The 19,876-nt window shown below is 42.4% G+C and overlaps 1 protein-coding gene across 2 annotated transcripts; it reads right to left on the bottom strand.

Moving 5' to 3' along the window:
• Positions 1–2,486: 2,486 nt before the first annotated feature.
• On the bottom strand, positions 2,487–17,433 carry ATG12 (autophagy related 12). Of its 2 annotated transcripts, XM_088444485.1 has the most exons (5): positions 17,196–17,433; positions 14,709–14,845; positions 11,421–11,483; positions 5,692–5,799; positions 3,201–3,268 (listed from the first exon to the last, which is right to left on the bottom strand). In XM_088444485.1, the coding sequence occupies exons 1-4, from the start codon at positions 17,323–17,325 to the stop codon at positions 5,725–5,727; spliced, it is 405 nt and encodes a 134-aa protein (XP_088300611.1). In that variant the 5' UTR covers positions 17,326–17,433; the 3' UTR covers positions 3,201–3,268; positions 5,692–5,724. The 2 variants fall into 2 exon arrangements, with proteins under 2 accessions (XP_088300612.1, XP_088300611.1); XM_088444486.1 differs by lacking the exon at positions 5,692–5,799 and having other exon boundaries at positions 2,487–3,268; positions 17,196–17,426.
• Positions 17,434–19,876: the final 2,443 nt, after the last annotated feature.

Raw genomic sequence — 19,876 nt, 5'->3', positions numbered from 1 at the left:
AAGTGTCTTCTGGACGAGTTATGGGAGCGCCGTGGGCGTGTTAGTGACAGCAGCTATGGTCTCAGATGCAGAGCCGCTTTCCCCAGGGGGCCATGCTCAGATGCAGAGCCGCTTTCCCCAGGGGGCCATGCTCAGATGCAGAGCCGCTTTCCCCAGGGGGCCATGCTCAGATGCAGAGCCGCTTTCCCCAGGGGGCCATGCTCAGATGCAGAGCCGCTTTCCCCAGGGGGCCATGCTCAGATGCAGAGCCGCTGTCCCCAGGGGGCCATGCTCAGATGCAGAGCCGCTGTCCCCAGGGGGCCATGCTCAGATGCAGAGCCGCTTTCCCCAGGGGGCCATGCTCAGATGCAGAGCCGCCTTCCCCAGGGGGCCATGCTCAGAAGCAGAGCCGCTTTCCCCAGGGGGCCATGCTCAGATGCAGAGCTGCTTTCCCAAGAGGCCATGCTCAGATGCAGAGCCGCTTTCCCCAGGGTGCCATGCTCAGATGCAGAGCTGCTTTCCCCAGGGGCCATGCTCAGATGCAGAGCCGCTTTCCCCACGGGCCATGCGCAGATGGAGTAACTGCACCTGCCATATGGCAGCTGCAAGTGTCAATGGTGCGCTAATGGCGCGTCAGGAATCACCGGCAGTGTTAGAGTGTGCAGAGACGCTGAAAGTGGGCATCTCAGTGCTTGCACATTCAGGTGTATGCTTGTACATCGGGGAAGGCTGAAACTAGCATTTGCGTATTATCGCTGCCATGACTCCACCAATAGATGCAAGATAAGCCGTAGCAGCGTCCACCTCTGAATCTGACCCATAGACCTAGCGGTCATCTCATCAATGGGGCAAATAGTACATTACATATTATTTATTTAGTAGTAAGAAATCTGCATTGCCATCTAGAACCCCGGGTGCTGCAATCTTTCTCACATCCTCTTATTATTGAGTAGATCATTCTTATTTACCGGTAATGAATGTGATTGTTTGTCCGATGGTCTCTTATAAAGCAGTCAGTACTTTTAAGAATCAATTAAACTTTGTCCTCAAATGTCTCAAAGCTAATTCAATGCTCAAGAAGTTGTGTTTTGTAAGACTGAAGCTAGACTAGATACTATATTCACTTATACATTCCCAAATCTAGCACAGCAAAATAACTCAGACAGCGAGATACAGTGAAGTGACAGCAACCACATGCAAATCCAAGATCACCCATCAGCTTTCTTATGGAGCATACACACTTTCACATTTGTCAGATCTGTCAGATGAACGATTTTACCAAAGATTTGAACAATTTGAACGATTTTTTACTGCATTAAAATGAATGGAATCGTCCAAGTCTGACTGCAAACACATCAGATGTCAGATATCGTTATCTGACCATCGGGAACGCTCATCGTTCAAATTGTTCATCTGGCAGATATGTCAGATTTTCCTTTAGATATGAACGATTGAACTTTTTTTTAAATCATTATCGTTCAGATCTGAAGAAAAATCTGACCGTGTATATGCACCATTAGGTGTTGTGGGCAACAACAGCCATGATCTTGTAATAGGGAGTACTTGTTTCCCAATGTTTTAACCTCACAAATGCTCAGTGCCTGGTCCTGGTCCTGATTCAGATGAGGCCGGTATTGCACAGCCGCAAGGAAGTAGCTGTGCAATACCGTCCAACTAAAATCCACATGAAGCAGGAGGTGTCTGTAGGAAATAGATTCCTCCTGCATGTATCTGCAATCTGAATGTAGCGTCCATAGACGCTGACTTGGATTACCATCACCAACCATCTGACGTTTACTGGCTGGCTCCTAGCCAAGCGAGGCCAGGAAATCTGCGTCCTACGATGTAGACTCTGGCCTCAGCACTCACAGAAAATGTGGGTGACAGGTCCCCGTTTCCAGGAACGCATCCCAGCACTGCACCCTCCCGCCCCCAAACGACTGCAGTCTGTCAATCAGGCTGCGGCTCAGGGGGCACTGCGACCGCAGGACCCGTTTTGCACCATCGGATACGTACAAATCTGAACCGTGCCCAGAGATGTCTTCTGATTGGAGACAGTACTTTACTCCATAAGTAATTAGTATTTTTAAAGCAGAACAGACCGGTTTTAGAAGTTTCAGATTAGTGATGAGCTATTTATGCATCTTACAAGGAATGCGTGTATGATGCATCCAATAGACAGCCAGATTACAAACCACCTCATTGAAATGTATAGATATTATTGGTTCGCTATTACAATAATTACAACTTTTATTGGATAGCTTTTTGCAGCTTCTTTTTTCTTTGACAAAATATTATATTTTATAGTAACCAGCTGGAGGGATTATGAGTTATAATTAAGGTACATATAGGATTACTAGTTCCTTTATGATTATGTATTATACCATACTGTATGGATTTATGGAAGAAAACCTTTTAATTGTGGTATTTTATTTGATGCAAGCATGTTACAGCTTTATAAGTATTTTTAATAATTGTTCTATTAATACTATGAAAAGGTTTGGGAATGCTTTATTTAGATTAAGCGCTTGCATTCGTCAATAACTCAGACTATGCTAGTAGTGGGTAATAAAGACACGATGGTATTGTGGGTTGAGCATAGGAGTTTAAAGCAAGGTTTGCTTTTATTTGCAGTATTAAATAATGTATTTGTGCAATAAATATTTGTAAACCTATTATTTATAAATTTAAGTAAACTATAATCAATTGACAGGGGTAGGAAATGACCATATGAAATGTGAAAAACAGAGCAAACTAGCATTAAAAGATGCCATATAATGAAATTTAGTAAGGAAAACAAGAATGAAGTTGTTAACTCTAGCTAGTCTAACTTCACATATGTAAATGGCACAATTTAATTCTCTGTTTTTCCATGTAAAGTTCAGAAATATGTATATGGAGGTGGCAATCTGTTACCACTGCATAAATGCCACAAAGCAAACAGTTGGATGGTCCTTGCAGCATAAAAAACAAACTAAAACCATATTTAAATTATATGAAGGAATGTAAGACAGGAGTCTGTATGCAAATTGTTTCTCTACCACAGTTCAGTACGTTTGTAGTAAAAAAACTGGGTACGTCTCCAGTAGCCAGCACCTCCGAAACTGCTACTGTACAGATCCCGATTTCTCCAAGAGACAAGTTTTAGGACCCAGTATGTCTAATATGTTCATAAATGTTTTCTTCAAATGAGAGGCAATAATGGAGAAGAGGTGAAAGAGTAGCACATTCATCCCCAAGCTTGCGATTTGCAGTAATGTAGAACAAGTTTCCCATCGCTGCCAAAACACTGTAAAAAAAAAAAAAAAAAAAAAATTTTTTAAATTAATAATATAAAACAAAAACTGGATGTACATTATGTTATAGAATATAACAAAAAAATAATATTGTCCTTAAGTACCATTATTAAGTATAACAGTGAAAAGAGAAACCCATACATAAGTCATACCGCTAATAGTTGTAGATCAGCTCTGCTCATGCACTGAACCAAACAAAACACAAAAATAAATAGGATATTCTCCAGGTGGTGTTGTACTAATCACCTATTTTAGAAGTGGCAGAATTCATGTAAGCTCTTTAAGAGCAGGGATCTAATTAATTTGGCCAGTCATAACAAAGCATTTCCATTATCATAGAATGAGTACATTAAACACACAGGAATAAATTTACTAAGAATCGTGTCTAGTTGAGTTTGCAATCACGGGTGTGTTTGGCCATTTTTTACAACTCGCAAATTTACTAAAGGCAATCTCTGGTGAGAAATCCTGGTTTTAAAAATACGGGGAAAATGTCATAGGGTTCTCCGTATTTTTAAAACTAGCACCAGGATGAAACTAGTCGGACTGTAATGCCAAAGTCTCCCCTGACTGTAATGCCAAAGTCTCTCCTTCACCGGGTCTCCAGGCCAAAGCATTAACATCCCACACTAGAAGGCCCAAGCCGGAGATCCCAATAAAGGGGTCCTCCCTGTCCTGTGTACCCCAAGTCTGGGCTGAAGCCTGGGGCTCTTCCCTGAACCCCTAGCCGGTGGGTGTAGGGATAATGGTCATAATAATGTCTACTACTGTTTACTTTACAGTAGGGCGACAGGTCCCAGCCTGCCTGCCCTTTGGCACTTGTAGAACTGAAATTGCAAGCATCGGTACCCCCACTGTCAAAATAAAAAAAAATAGTAAATGAACTACAGTACACACACACCGTGCATAGTAAAGGTTTATTACACACAAACATGCTTAACCAAGTTTGTCTCTGGTGTCTGGTCCTTTTCTCCATTAGCATCCCCGATTTTCCATAAAAAATACTCACCTACCTCTTGGCGCAGGTCGGTCCTCTTCTCCAGTAGAGATCCCGGGTAATTAAAATCAAAATAACGAGTAACCTGAACCATTTCGGACAGAAGAGCTGTATGTATATACACATACAGCTCTTCCCCAGCAAGTGATGGAACCAACAAGGTTTCCTGCACTTGCCAGGCTGCCAGCCAATCAGAGGTTGTGAATGGCCTGGCTGTCTATCAACAGCCAGGCTGCTGAATGGCCAACAAAGACAATGCACAAGACATTGAATCGCTCACAGTTGCTCAGCACGGATACATGCGCTAAACGGACTGGAGTACAGCTCTGAATAAGGCCCAATATGTGTATTCGGGCTTCATATGTGCTGAAGGGCTAGATTGCTGAAACCACATGATCTCTCATAGCCATCAACTAGATGAATTTCACGTTTCTTTTTCCATTAAATTATTTAGATTCAAACACACCTCAAAAAAAATAACACTTTCTTTCATATAAACCCTAATGCAGCATTTTACTATTGTCCCAAGTTTCTTCTGGAAGAGAAAATCTCAAACATCTGTGAATAGGATTCTGAGATATGAGGGGGAAATTGTTGCAAGAACATGGTCCATTTCTCTCTATTTGGGTGAGATTTCTTGATGGTTCCTCTTCTTGGGGCTGAAATCAATTAGCTGTGAATTTCGCAGGATATGTCTCAGAGGCTGATTTCTGCTTGCAGCCTATGGAGGCATGAGCAGAAATCAGCCTACCGTAATTAGCATTTTGACCACAAAAGGAACCTGGGCGCCCAGTTGGACCTGTATTGAGTGGGGCTCAGAGGGTGTAGCTGCCAATTTGCAGGATTGGAGACTGCCTGTCTCCAATACAAAAAGAACTAAAACAGGTGACACCTGCTTCTTGATAAAGCTGTGCAGCACGGGGAAACGTGTCGGAGCCATAGGTGTTTCTCCAATTGGAGCTTTACCCACTATCTGTCGCATACCTGTCTATATCCTGGCAAGCTTGCTGGAGCAAGCATCTCTACTCACGCAGATACCCGGCCTACGGAGTTTATGTGCGGCCTGAGACCAGCGGTCAGGTGAGCACGACTGCGTGGAGCCGTCTCCCGGGGTAACCCACCTACAGCCAGGCAATCACACTACGTACAGCAGCCGCAGGGCCCGCGATGCTTTACCCCCAGACTGGAATCTGATACAGAGGATCATTCCATAGTTTTGACCCCTCACTACTTTTTCTTTTTCCCTGTTTTTATGTGCACTAGTTATTTACTTTTTAAACACTATTGTGTTTTTATGATACACATGTGATATCATTTATTATAATTATATGTCTAATAAATCTTGTTTAAATTATTTTCTGGTCTGACACTATGCTCATGTTGTTTTAGCACCTTCGCAGTTTAGCCCTGGTTTAGTACCGTAATTAGCATGCAGCTAAGAGAATTGTGTCCTTAGACTTCCGTGGACAAAGCAGCGGATCTGTAAATACTTGTTAGTGTTGGGGAGTAAGATATTCTCCCATAGTCCTGTAAAAAGGAAGAGGAAAACTTATCAGCCACAGCTCACAAGCGGCAGGATGTTCTGATAGGTGAAGATTTCCATTACCGCTGTTCTATGTGTCTAGTGTGAGAGTAGAAGTGTAGTTTTCAGTCTTATTTTTCCTTAGGAGCCAAGGAATAAAAGCCAATAAATGTTCCCTTAGGAAAATTATATTATTGATGTGAAGAGATATATCATCAAATGTTCATCTTGTATTGTTGAACAGATGGAAAGGGGTAGGGGGCTTTGAACGCATGCCCTAATTTTAAAGATAAGAGTTACCGTGTTGAGACTTCTAGGACCATGCAGGAAATATAAACTACAGGTGCACACTACAATACTGATAGTCAAAATTATTTTGCTAGACTCTACAACTGACATAATGTGTTACTATTAGGGACCCATCTGATGGGGTTCACCTTGACATGGTGGATGGACAAGCCTTTTTGGGCAAACATGTACTAAGAACCTCACTTATACTCCAAGTTAAATTGTAGAGTTCATCAAAATGACTATGACTATACGTATAAGTGGTTAGAGTGTGGGCCTGCCTTTTATTTTTCCAGCATGTTGAACAGGTGTTAAGATAAAACAAAGTCTATTTAATCAAGAAACATTGTGTGGGGCAAGATTTTCAAGTTATCAGCAGCAAGTTCAAATAGAGGATAATGATGGCATTAGACAAACTGATTAAGATTGGTTGTATACAAACACTCTGTTGACAATTAACCAGACAAATATAATTCTGCGCTGGTATGATTGGTGCAATTCATAAAAAAAATATTTATTCAATAATACAGCCATGGCCAAAAGTTTTGAGAATGACAAGTATTGGTTTTTACAAAGTTTGCTGCTTCAGCATTTTTAGACCTTTTTGTCAGATGTTACTATGGTATACTGAAGTAAAATTACAAGCATTTCATAAGTGTCAAAGTAATTGTCAATAAAAGCCTTTAAGTTTACGCAAAGAGTCAATATTTGCAATGTTGACTCTTCTTTTTCAAGACCTCTGTAATTCGCCCTGGCATGCTGTCAATCAACTTCTGGGCCACATACTGACTGATGGCCGCCCATTCTTGCCTAATCAATGCTTGGGAGTTTGTCAGAATTTGTGGGTTTTTGTTTGTCAACAAGTTCTCAATGGGATTAAGGTCTGGGGAGTTTCCTGGCCATGGACCCAAAATTTCAATGTTTTGTTCCCCGAGACACTTAGTTATCACTTTTGCCAATATTTGCAGGGACAACACTGCAAATACTGACTCTCTGCATAAACTTAATGTAATGGTCAATAAAAGACTTTGACACTTATGAAATGCTTGTAATTTTACTTCAGTATACCATAGTAACATCTGACAAAAAGGTCTAAAAACACTCTGAAGCAGCAAACTTTGTGAAAACCAATACTTGTGTCATTCTCAAAACTTTTGGCCATGGAAGTACATGTCCCATGAAATCAGGTAAATACCAATTTGTAAAATAGCAGCATTGAGTTACATTCGCACGTCAGTACATTAGTATCACACAAACCTTGCAACATTAAATTGAAACAATAAAAAAGAAAATGTCAGTGATTTAGCAGAATAGCTTGAATATATTTTTAAATGTCCAAAGTCCAACTTTCTGTACCAATAGTTGTATTTGTGTGCAGATGAAAAACCACACTTGTATTGTAGAAAAAGGAGAACAGTCTTATTTAAAGTTATTTGGCTTGTTATAAGTTTGTTACCAGTGGAAATGCCTCCAGTATAGTATATAAGTATGAGACCCGGACTTAGACGCTGGGAACACACATGCTGTAACGAGCCTCTGTGCGTATAAATGTCCTTGTTTAACAAGAGCTCACCTGTAGTTGGCATGTAGCGTCAGAAAGGTTTGTGTGATACTAATGTACTAACGTGCGAATGTAACTCAATGCTGCTATTCTTTTACCAGCTGGTATTTACCTGATTTTATGGGACATGTATTATTGAATAAATAAGTTTTTATGAATTACACCAATCATACCAGCGCAGAATGATATTTGTATGGTTCAGTGTTTGTGAGGTGGGCAATTACCTCTTAATTATTGAGCAGCAGGTGTGGCGGTAATTTAGCTTAGGTGTGGAGCAAGCACTGTGAAGAATTCTTTTTGATTAACAATGATTAGTGCTTTCTTCTTCGCTCTAGCATATATGATGCTTTAATGAGCGTTTAAGCTTAACTTTTTTGCATACGTGAGACAGAGATTTGTTTTGCTTCTAAGAGGTTTTTATAGTTTAAGTGATGCTTCATAGGAAATGTATTTGTTGCATAAAAAAAATAAATGTTTTAAAAACATGTGCGCAAGTAAGACGTAAGTGTCTGACATGTGGAAATGCCTCCAGTATAGTATATAAGTATGACACCCGGGACTTAGACGCTGGGAACACACATGGCTTTTAGTAAAGCAGCGGTAGGCAACGTGTGGCACTCCAGCTGCTGTGGAACTACACATCCCAGCATGCCCTGCCACAGTTTCACTGTTTGGGAATGCTAAAATCGGGGCAGGGAATGCTGGGATGTGTATTTCCACACGTTAGCTTCCCATCTGTTAATAAAGTTGTTCTGTACATGCTGCGGAGATACACCAGCAGCTGTTTTATCTGGGCCATATGATAAGGAGAGTGTGACAGAAGTGCACTGTGATTACTGAAGAAATTGGCTTTAGTCTTCAGGGAGTACTATGTCAGAACACAGCCAACATCCCGTGTATTGTGCTACAAAAGGAGGAGATCACGTGTGCATCCTATAGCTTGATTGTCACTATATTATTATTTGTATTACTTGCTTCTCATTAAATACTGCAACTACAGTAGGAGCAGCTCTTATCTGTTTGATAATATCCATTGTTTTTCTGACGATCATTTGCAGTGTGCTCAACTTCACAAGTTACTAAGAACAAAGTTTAACTCATGGGACGCACATCTCATTGTTAGAAGAGGTTTTGGGAGAAATTCAGTTACCCATGGTAAATTACCGCGGGTAATAACGGAAGGTAGTCTCAGGTTTTAACGCCCAGGGATATTCAATTAGCCTTACGAATTAGCTGTGTTAACCCCGTTATGTGAACGTGTGAACAGGCGTTAACACTGGTTATCGGGCATTAACACACTGAATCGGTGAAAAGTTCACGGATTTGTGCATTAACTGGCTGTTATCACCCAATAAAAGCACAGTTATCGGTGGATTTCTTTTCAGGTCTTGTGAGACCTGAAAAGAAATCCCGTGAAGTGGGGCTAATTGAATAGCCCACGGACGATCAATTAGACCGCTGTAAATGACTGTGGCTAATTGAATCTCCCCCTATATATGCATTATGATTTCCCATTTTCAGCTAGTAAATAACGTACCTGACCTAATATTCTGAGAATGCTTCTGTAAACACTAGCTGAAATGATTTAGGATACCTTGCTCATCTTCCATCTGTTTGTACTACAAGACAAAGTGCTTTTTTTATATTTCCTGCGTAAATAAATGTAACATCTAATGGACAAACTGTATGATGGTCTGAGCAATTTAAAATCTTTTTACATTTTCATTTATCCAAAGAAAATTACACTCTTACCTTTCTCCGCATGTTTAATCAGGGAATTTAAAAAGGCAATACTAACACACTGCTTTGAATAGTATTGCCGTTTTATATTCATTAAACATGCTGAAAAGCCGCAGCATAATTTACCTCCAAACACTGTAAACTTATTCAGACTCCTCTTTTCGGAGGCTTTGAACACAACATGACAGTAAGCACCTGTTTTGTAATCGCTACAGAAAAAATGGTTTCAGGATCAAAATAATAGGCTAAATCCATTAACAAACAAGCTTCTTCCTCTTTTTGTAAAAGCAACTAATCTTGTCCCTGTATTTGAGAGTTCTGCTGTGCTGCCTGCTCCATAGGGGTCTATTCACTAAGCCTTGGAGAGTGATAAAGTGGATAGAGATAAAGTACCAACAAATCAGCTCCTATCACTTTACAGGCTGTGTTTGAATAGTGACAGTTAGGAGCGGATTGGTTGGAACACACCACAATCACAGCACTGCAATTTACTTACAAGTCCCTGATTGTAAATACTGCATCTGTAGCAATATTCTGTGTGTGTGGTGGGGGTTGGGGGAAATGTGTTGTCAGGTATGATCAGCTTCGTTATTAGTTAATGGAGATGTAAACAACCACTAATTGCTATGAGCCAGCACAAAAATAGAACATCTCAGACTTGCTAATTATTACAATATGTGTTGTGGTGTTTGTTCTGGTTTGGTTTATTTTTGGACATCTTATCCACTTTGGAGTAACATCAATTTCATAATTAGAACATGCACAACAGAGAGACCAAAGTATTCTTGGACGCTTGCACTTAGAATTTGCCTGTCACCTGAATTCTACTTTTTCCTTCTGTTAAGCCAGAAAATTTCAACCTTTTTCAATGCGAGGCACACTACGCAAGATTTCAAAATTGCCAAGGCACACCATCTGGCGATGCAGTGTGCGCGACCCATGAAAAAACATACACATTGGCTCCCACATAAAAAACACACACTGCATTGGCCTCCGCAGGAATAAAACGCACACTGCATTGGCCTCCGCAGGAATAAAACGCACACTGCATTGGCCTCCGCAGGAATAAAACGCACACTGCATTGGCCTCCGCAGGAATAAAACGCACACTGCATTGGCCTCCGCAGGAATAAAACGCACACTGCATTGGCCTCCGCAGGAATAAAACGCACACTGCATTGGCCCCGACAGAAAAAAATAACATTGGCCCCGACAGAAAAAGATAACATTGGCCCCGACAGAAAAAGATAACATTGGCCCCGACAGAAAAAGATAACATTGGCCCCGACAGAAAAAAATAACATTGGCCCCGACAGAAAAAAATAACATTGGCCCCGACAGAAAAAAATAACATTGGCCTCGACAGAAAAAAATAACATTGGCCCCGACAGAAAAAAATAACATTGGCCCCGACAGAAAAAAATAACATTGGCCCCGACAGAAAAAAATAACATTGGCCCCGACAGAAATAAAATGCATACATTTTGGCCCCGACAGGAATAAAATAAAATTGGCCCCCATAGAACCAAAAAATAAAAAAAACAACACATTGCTCCTCTCAGGAAAAAACAATCACATCGATAGGCCCCACAGAATAAATCTAAAATTCATTCACACAAATAAATGGAAACATTGTCTGACCTCACAGAAAATATCATCCACATATCTGAATGCAGAGCTGTCAGCAGCGTGAGAGTGTGCAAGCATGCGGGCGGGTAGGAGAGCAGTCTGTCCGTCCTGCGGAGCGGGCATGGTGGGCGGGTGAGTCAGTGACTGGGCTGTCTTGCGGATCAGGTATGGCAGGCGGGCTGAAAACGCGGCGTGCGTGACCTGTGATGTCACGCCGCCGCATCCATGCAGGACATGGCCGGCGCATCTGAGTCTCCCAGAGGAAGCGCTGCCCTGTTCACAGATCTGCAATGTGACCGGTGGCCCTGACCGCGCTGCGACACACCTCACAACTGCCCACGGCACACTAGTGTAAAATTGTAAGCCGTAAAATTGTACAACACTAGGCCAATATATTTTTTCTTTTACCTCATATAAGATGCCAACTTCTTGGTCAGGTGATGGAGCAAATGACTGATTCACATAGATAAACTGTAAATACACATAAATAAAGATTTTAATACAGTTGTATTATTACTTATGTTTTCATATCAGTAACTGTTAGTTCCAAATTAGGATGGGTACGGGATGCCGGTGCTCGGGATTCTGATCCCTGCAACCCGACAGGGTTAGGATACCGACACATGTCTGTCAGTATCCTAACGTCCCCTTCTCCCTACCCCTAACCCTCCCTCCACGGTGCCTAAACCTAACCCTCCCCCTTTAGTGTCTTCCACTAATCCTCCGCCTAGTGCCTAACCTCACTACTTACCTTCGGGATGCCGGCGCCGAGATTCTGACAGGTGTTGGGATTACGGCACCGGTATTCTAAATTCCGTCATCCTGCACGTTGGGATACTGAACGTATCCCGTCCAAATTACACTGAAGATACCAGTAATGGAAGTAGTGAGACAGATCTCTCCAAACACTGAAAGAAATGACTGATGTCCTTAGCATATGTTCTGTGATCACTTGCCCCTGGTGAGCTATTATTAAAGTGATTATACAAGTATAGTCAGGTGCATAAATATTGGGACATTGACAGAATTTTCATATTTTGGCCTCTATTCACCACCACAATGGCTTTGAAATAAAACAAACAAGATGTGCTTTAACTGCAGACTTTCAGATTTAATTTGAGGGTAATTACATCCAAATCAGGTGAACGGTGTAGGAATTCATACGGTTTCTATATGTGCCTCCCACTTTTTAAGGGGCCAAAAATAATGGGACAAACTAAACAATCTTAAATCTAACTTTCACTTTTTAATACTTTGTTGCAAATCCTTTGCAGGCAATTACAGAATGAAGTCTGGAACGCATAGACATCACCAGACGCTGGGTTTCATCCCTGGTGATGCTCTGCCAGGCCTCTACTGCAAATGTCTTCAGTTCCTGCTTGTTCTTGGGGAATTTTCCCTTCAGTTTTGTCTTCATCAAGTGAAATGCATGCTCAAATCGTATTCATGTCAGGGGATTGACTTGGCCATTGCATAACATTCCACTTTTTAGCCTTAAAAAACTGTTTGGTTGCTTTTGCAGTATGCTTCGGGTCATTGTCCATCTGCACTGTGAAGCGCCATCCAATGAGTTCTGAAGCATTTGACTGAATATGAGCATATAATATTGCCCAAAACACTTCAGAATTCATTCTGCTGCTTTGTCAGCAGTCACATCATCAATAAATACAAGGGAATCAGTTCCATTGGCAGCCATACATGCCCACGCCATGACACTACCACCACCATGCTTCACTGATGAGGTGATATGTTTTGGATCATGAGCAGTTTCTTTCCTTCTCGATGCTCTTCTCTTCCCATCACTCTGGTACAAGTTGATCTTTGTCTCATCTGTCCATAGGATGTTGTTCCAGAACTGTAATGGCTTTTTTAGATGTTGCTTGGCAAACTCTAATCTGGTCTTCCTGTTTTTGAGGCTCACCAATGGTTTACATCTTGTGGTGAACCCTCTATATTCACTCTTGTGAAGAATCTTGATTGTTGAAATTTGACACATATACACCTACCTCCTGGAGAGTGTTCTTGATTTGGCCAACTGTTGTGAAGGGGTTTTTCTTCACCAGGGAAATAATTCTTCTGTCATCCACCACAGTTGTTTTCTGTGGTCTTCCGGGTCTTTTGGTGTTGCTGAGCTCTCCGATGCGTTCTTTCTTTTTAAGAATGTTCCAAACAGTTGATTTGGCCACACCTAATGTTTTTGCTATCTCTCTGATGGGTTAGTTTTGATTTTTCAGCCTAATGATGGCTTGCTTCACTGATAGTGACAGCTCTTTGGATCTCATATTGAGAGTCGACAGCAACTGATTCTAAATGCAAATCTCACACCTAGAATCAACTCCAGACCTTTTACCTACTTAATTGATAATGAAATAATGAGGGAATAGCCCATACCTGTCCATGAAATAGCTTTTGAGTTGATAGTCCCATTACTTTTGGCCCCTTAAAAAGTGGGAGGCACATATAGAAACCGTTGTAATTCCTACACCGTTCACCTGATTTGGATGTAATTACCCTCAAATTAAATCTGAAAGTCTGCAGTTAAATCACATCTTGTTTAATTTCAAAGCCATTGTGGTGGAGAATAGAGGCCAAAATATGAAAATTCTGTCAATGTCCCAATATTTATGCACCTGACTGTAGGTGTTTTGTTAGTTTTTAGTAATAACATTCACTTTGAACAATATGTATAGCAGGGGTATTCAACTTTCAGCCCTCCAGCTGCTATGGTACTAAACATCCCAGCATGCATTGCCACAGTTCTGCTGTGTTGTTCCACAGCAGCTGGAGGGCCAGTTATACAGCAATCAGGTGATAGGGAAATGTAATTAAAAGTCCTGTCACATCATTGGAACCTGAGACTGTTATAAACAGCTAGCTTGTGAGGATGGGGAAAAATAAATCTAAATAACCAGCACCACCGCACAAGGACCACCAGCTAGTAACATAACTTTACCATTAGCATGCGGCAATGGGTTAACCTGTTACTGGGGATGTGCTAGGTCACTCTCTCTCTGATGTTGTCATTTGAATGTCCTTTCTAAGCCTACCTGTGCTTTGCTTATTTGACATGTTGGCTGCATCTAAATATTCTATGGCGCATTCAACTCTGTGTACGGGCACGATGTTTGGTTGCACACATCGTGGTAGAATACGGTTTCCCAACAATTGTCCTTTGTATATATGTGGGGTGCATGGTAAATTGATGGTGTCAGTGTTATTCCAAAGGCACTTTGCGGCTTTTAGGGGTGATAGAATCACCCCTGAGAAGTTTATCAGCCTTTCTGACAATGCTGTGGCCAGAAATACTGTACAACCACTCTAAGGGCCTGATTCAGAGTTGGGAATAGAGAGAGATCTCTCTCTCTCAACTGATCATATTGGTGAAACCATGCTGCACTGCAGGTGGGGCAGATTTAAAATTTGCAGAGAGATTTAGATTTGGGAGGGACGTGTCCAAACTGACATCTAAAGTGCAGTGTAATAATAAAGCTGTGCAGTATTTGTGGGCTACATGTAAAAGCAGCCAGTATTTACACTACATGCAAAAAAAATGTATGTATTTACACCCCTTGCATTGCAACATGGTTTGTCCAGGTACACATCTCTCTATTCCCAACTCTGAATCAGGCCCTAAGTACGAAGATCTGTCTATAATAAAAAAGGAAATCATCCTATAACTAATATTAGACACTTTACCATCTGCTCCGATGAATCTATCTTGAGGTACTTTTTGATGAAGTCCATGAGACCTTGCACTGTGCGATTCCTCTCAATAGTCCACTTTTTCGTTTTCATGATTGGTGTATCTCCAACAGCCTTAAGTAGAACATCAACTAGAAGTAACAGACATGGTGTATACGTTACATGGACCAACATTTATGGTACGGTATTTCCTTAATCTATTATCCAGTTACAGTGGACATTTAATAATTGGGAAAATATGGAAAAAAGAAAAAATAACCATAAAGTCCTGTAAAACAGAATTTGCACACTGTTTAGGTTAGAACTCAGGCCTAAATAAGTTTATATATTAGTTATTAAGTGTGGGACACTGGATAGAACTTTGACCCGGGGAGCCTGTTCTGGGCCTTCCACTGAATGGATTTGGACGACATCACATAATAAAACGTAATAACTTGAAGATTTAAACCTGGGCAATGCCGGGTACGACAGCTAGTGCTATGAATAAAAACTGTAAAACAATGAGATAAATATACATTGCATCTTACAAAAAGGAGAACGCTCTTTTACACTCAGACCATAGTTGCCAATGGTACTTAAATTCTAGGAACAGCCCCAGATTTTAAGAGACTCGACCCTAGTCATTTTTGTTCCTCTAAAATAAACGGTTGTTAAACTTTAAGTGCTCGTACCCCTTCAGTTTTCATAATTGTTATCGTACCCCTTGTCAATTATTATTGTGTAAGATAATTTTGTAGTAGATGATTAAGAAAATAATTTCCTCTTTAATAAAATTGGAATCTGGTAGAAATTAGGTTGGTTGCATGATACCCTAATCATGCCTCCAGTGCGCACGTCACACCTAGGTACAGGTACGGGCACAAGCTGCAGCAACGGGTAAGAGGAGGACTGTGGGTAGGGTAAGTATAATGGGATTGGAGGGGGCGGAGAGGCTGGGGAGACCTGGAATCCATTTATTTACTAGGAAGACCTAAGGCTCATGGGGGGATTACACCTATCATCATAATATCCTACATTAGAAAAATGGAAAAGTACGCACCCCTACCTCAAGAAACATTTAACAAAAAAATAAATAAATGAATAACTAAATCTGCATATATTAAATTAAAAATCACCCCTAACCCAATTCCACATCAATAAGTTTAAAATGAGAATATAAACTTCTTATTATTTGCCTAGTGATATATTTCCACCACACAGAGCAAGTGGGGCGGCGCGTCTCCTACTACCAGGTTGAGCGCTTTGTATTCCCAGGGGGTACAGGTACACCTGGTTAAAAACCCCTCTCTCTAAAAAAAGAAAAAAAAAAACCCGGATAACGTCATTTCGCTAGGCGGGAAAGTAACGCCATATTCAATTTAAAAGCCTTTCAAAGTTTCGCCTGTGAATAGCAGGCAGAAAAAAGTCCATAATTGGGATTTTGGGGTGCAACGTTGCAGGAACCCCAGTGCAGCCTTCAGACAGTCCCCCAAAGGTAAACTGCGTAAATTAAAAAAAAAAAAAACACTTAAGAACACCCCAAAAGATCACTTTCATTTTGGAGGCGAAAAAAATAATAATGTTGGGGGACAACGTAAAAAACTAGCGAACTAGACTCTGGGGGGGTCCCCAAGTATGCCCCAAGTGTCTTTTTCATTGCAGGGGCTTGCGGCAGGTGGATTTTTCACGTTTTTTTTAACTTAACTTTAGCAACTTTAAAATATTCTGACCCCCATTTTCATGTACCCCAAATTTGCTGGGATAAGTTATTTTCTGCAAAAAAAACTCCTGAATACTATTCTTCACCACTTATACAGAAATGCTATTTAGCAGCTATTGAGCCCATTTAAAAACACCAAATACCTTCAGCAAGCCAAATCAGGGAGTACCATAGCTAACCCTCATGTCAGAGCATCTTTTGGGGGGTATCAGTCTGCTTTCCCCAAATCTGGCAGGACTTTCCTCTTATTTAAGTGTTGCCGGGTCCCATTTTCGCGTACTTTCAAATTGAATACAGGGATACGCGGGCACACGCACAATACTTTACCTCCTACAAAACACGCGATGTAGGCGAAAAGTCTGGGAGGCGGAAAAGTATCGCGGGTCCGCTCAAATTGAATACAGCTCATAATCTTTTTCTCTAGCTTTAGAGTGTACACTTGTTACATTCCGCAACAAGTGTTGAAATTTAAACCTAACAGATCGCAGGCTCCTAGGACTGTACATCCTATGTGCGTACACTACACCGGCTTAGGTCAGAAAATGTTTTATATGCAATTATTTCACTTTTATCAGCAGGCAGCAGAATCTCCCGGCAGGGGGCGCTGTTCCAATTCCGTTCTGCATTTAATATAGGGTTTGAAAACTGACTGTTGATATAGTAGAGGGGCAGCCAGAGGTGTCTGTATAAAATAAGGGCTACTTGAGCTACAAGGAATGGATCGGGTATAGTTTATACATCTCAGCGTGGCCCTGTTCGTAAATGACACAAAGCGTAATTACTTTTACGTTTCGTTTCGCATACTGGCTCCTCCGTTGCCGGCGATACTGCGGGTCCCGGTCCCGCTACCGACTCGCTCGTTACATCATCACCACCATTAGTTGGAGATACAGGGTCGCCCGCCTCCTCCATCTTGTTTTCTGGCAAATCAGCAACCTGTTCTTTTTCTGAGTACACTGTGAACACGGAAGTGCGGGCGGAAATACGTCACGACACATTAAGTGGCGTCATTACAAATTTGTTTTGAGAGCTCAGAATGGTCAATTGCAAAGCTTACCACAAGATGGCAGCATTATCAAAGGTAAATTAACCAAGCTTGCAAATTGTTAGTTAATCGGCAGCCATACATTGGAAGCATATACCTCCTGCAGGATAAATGATCACTTCATCTGTATTAGAAGGTGGGGATTTCAAAGAAACCTATTACTATTATTATCTATATATATGGTGCCGATTATATTAACCAGTACTGTACAGAAAGATGTAATTATTCACATCACTTCCTGCTCCATTAGTGCTTCCATTAATTCCATAACACGATAAGAAACCATGGGGGAGATGTACTAAGCATCGCTTCCACGCTGCGGTACATTCCTCTGACTTTGTGTACATACCGCGATTAATTACCGCGGTATACACTAAGGATTTCGCAAAGGACAGCGCTCCCGCTAAGAGATGTCCTTTGCGATGCTCCCGCGCAGAAGGCCGCGGGGGCTCATGGGAGGGATCTGATCGGATCCCTCCCAGCCAGGAGCGTCGCGTTAAGGAGCCCATAGGCTTCTATTGGGTAACGCCCCCTGAAGGTGGTGTTACCTAGTGGCGCGAAGATGCATTCTGCTGCTTAGTATATACGGGGAATGCGGTAAAGCCCCCGAAAACTGCATTTTCGGGGGTTTTACCGCATTTTCCCCTTTAGTACATCTGCCCCATAGTTTAAATATCCCCCCTGGGCACATCCAGGTGGGAGGTGTGGGGGCATGGCACTGCTTATTGTGCCATCATGGCCCCAACCCCTGCCGTACAATGGCGATTGTCACATGTTTGTGCAATGAGGGCGAATTATGATGCAATTCACCTCAAATCATTCAAGCACCCAGACCACTCACTTCAAAGGGGAAGTGGTCGGGAACTAGGAGGTTCGTCTACTCCAATACTTGGTAATGTCAAGATGCCCTTCACGGAGAGGACCCTGACGTCATCAGCTACTGTCCAACGTCATTCCCTGGTACGTCTTGAAGACGCTCTGGGCACTGCTTGAGCTTCAGTTGTGGGCGTCCCTGTCCCCTTGTGCGCGACGTCATGACGTCACACGCAAAATGGGCGGGGCTGGCACAGGGGGCTCAGAGCACTAGCTACGGCTCTGGCCTCCATCATCCATAAATGGAAGAAGTTCAGAACCACCAGGACTCTTCCTAGAGTTGGCCGGCCATCTAAACTGAGCAATTGGGGGAGAAGGGCCCTAGTCAGGGAGGTGACCAAGAACCCAATGATCACTCTGTCAGAGCTACGGCATTCCTCTGTGGAGAGAGGAGAACCTTCCAGAAGTACAACCATCTCTGCAGCAATCCACCAATCAGGAGTGTATGGTACAGTGGCCAGACAGAAGCCACTCCTTAGTAAAAAGCAGCTGTAAACCTCACACCCAGCACACATCGCTACGGAGGTTGCCATGGGAAGCGGCGTTCACAGAATAAGCACCGGAAGCAGCCTGCAGCCCAGCCCAGACATGCGAACAGGTCACGCGGCATACAGAGACAGCAGGGAGCGAGAAGGAGACGCGACTGCAGGACGTTTCGGCAGCAGCAGGAGACCCAGGCACAGGAACATTAACAACCCGCCCGACGTGGAGAGGGCAAGTGTCGTGAGGTCCACAGCTGAATCCCGGTATCAGCGCCACCGCAACCCCTGCACATACAGCAAACACCAGATCAATAGCATTAAGAGACACCCTCCGGGCTAACCAATACGCCCCAGCACAGGACTACTGCATCAGGGATTGACATATACACTTTACTTTATTGAACCAGAGGAGCACCCGCTATATTAAGCCTATTCATCATTTTTTATTTTTTCCCTGCTTCCATCAGCAAGAAAAAGGACATAACCCAAGCCTATCCCAATTTTCCCTACCCTTACCCTTCACCATACACTTATGTTCAAGTCTGTCACACTTATCCCACACACACACCTCCCCCTGTAAAGTCCAGTGTGATTCAGTATGTTCTGTTTATATGTGTAACAATTCCTGTTCTTTTTGTGTACATATAATATGTGTCACGACCAGGGTTTCGTGGCGTGGAGGTTTGCGGTCCTTACCGGTGAGGGTGCTGTGGCTTGGTCCTTCTGTCGGGGGAGCTGGCATGTGGAGACTGGCATTGGCTGTACGCAGAGTTTTGCCAGCATTGGGTCATCCTGGCAAGGGTAAGTCTAGCGGCATCTCTGCGTCACAGGTGTCTGGGCTCCACCATGTTGTCTTTGGCCATGTGACATAGCAGGCCAATCGTCTGTAGGTCACCTGCTCTTTCTGGCCTATCATGTTCCACTATTGGGTACTTAAGGGTGTTTGGAGCGCCCTGTAGTTGCCAGTGCAATGTGTTCACAGCGTAGCTGTGAGAGAGAGTTCTCTGCACTCCTGAAACCTAGACTTGTGCTCCAGTGCTTGCCCTAGCTCCTTGTCAGCCTC

This window comes from Taudactylus pleione, unplaced genomic scaffold (genome assembly GCF_031769625.1).
Source record: "Taudactylus pleione unplaced genomic scaffold, aTauple2 ptg000366l, whole genome shotgun sequence".
Taxonomy (NCBI): Eukaryota; Metazoa; Chordata; class Amphibia; order Anura; family Myobatrachidae; genus Taudactylus; species Taudactylus pleione.
This window is presented reverse-complemented; position numbering and strand designations above follow the sequence as displayed.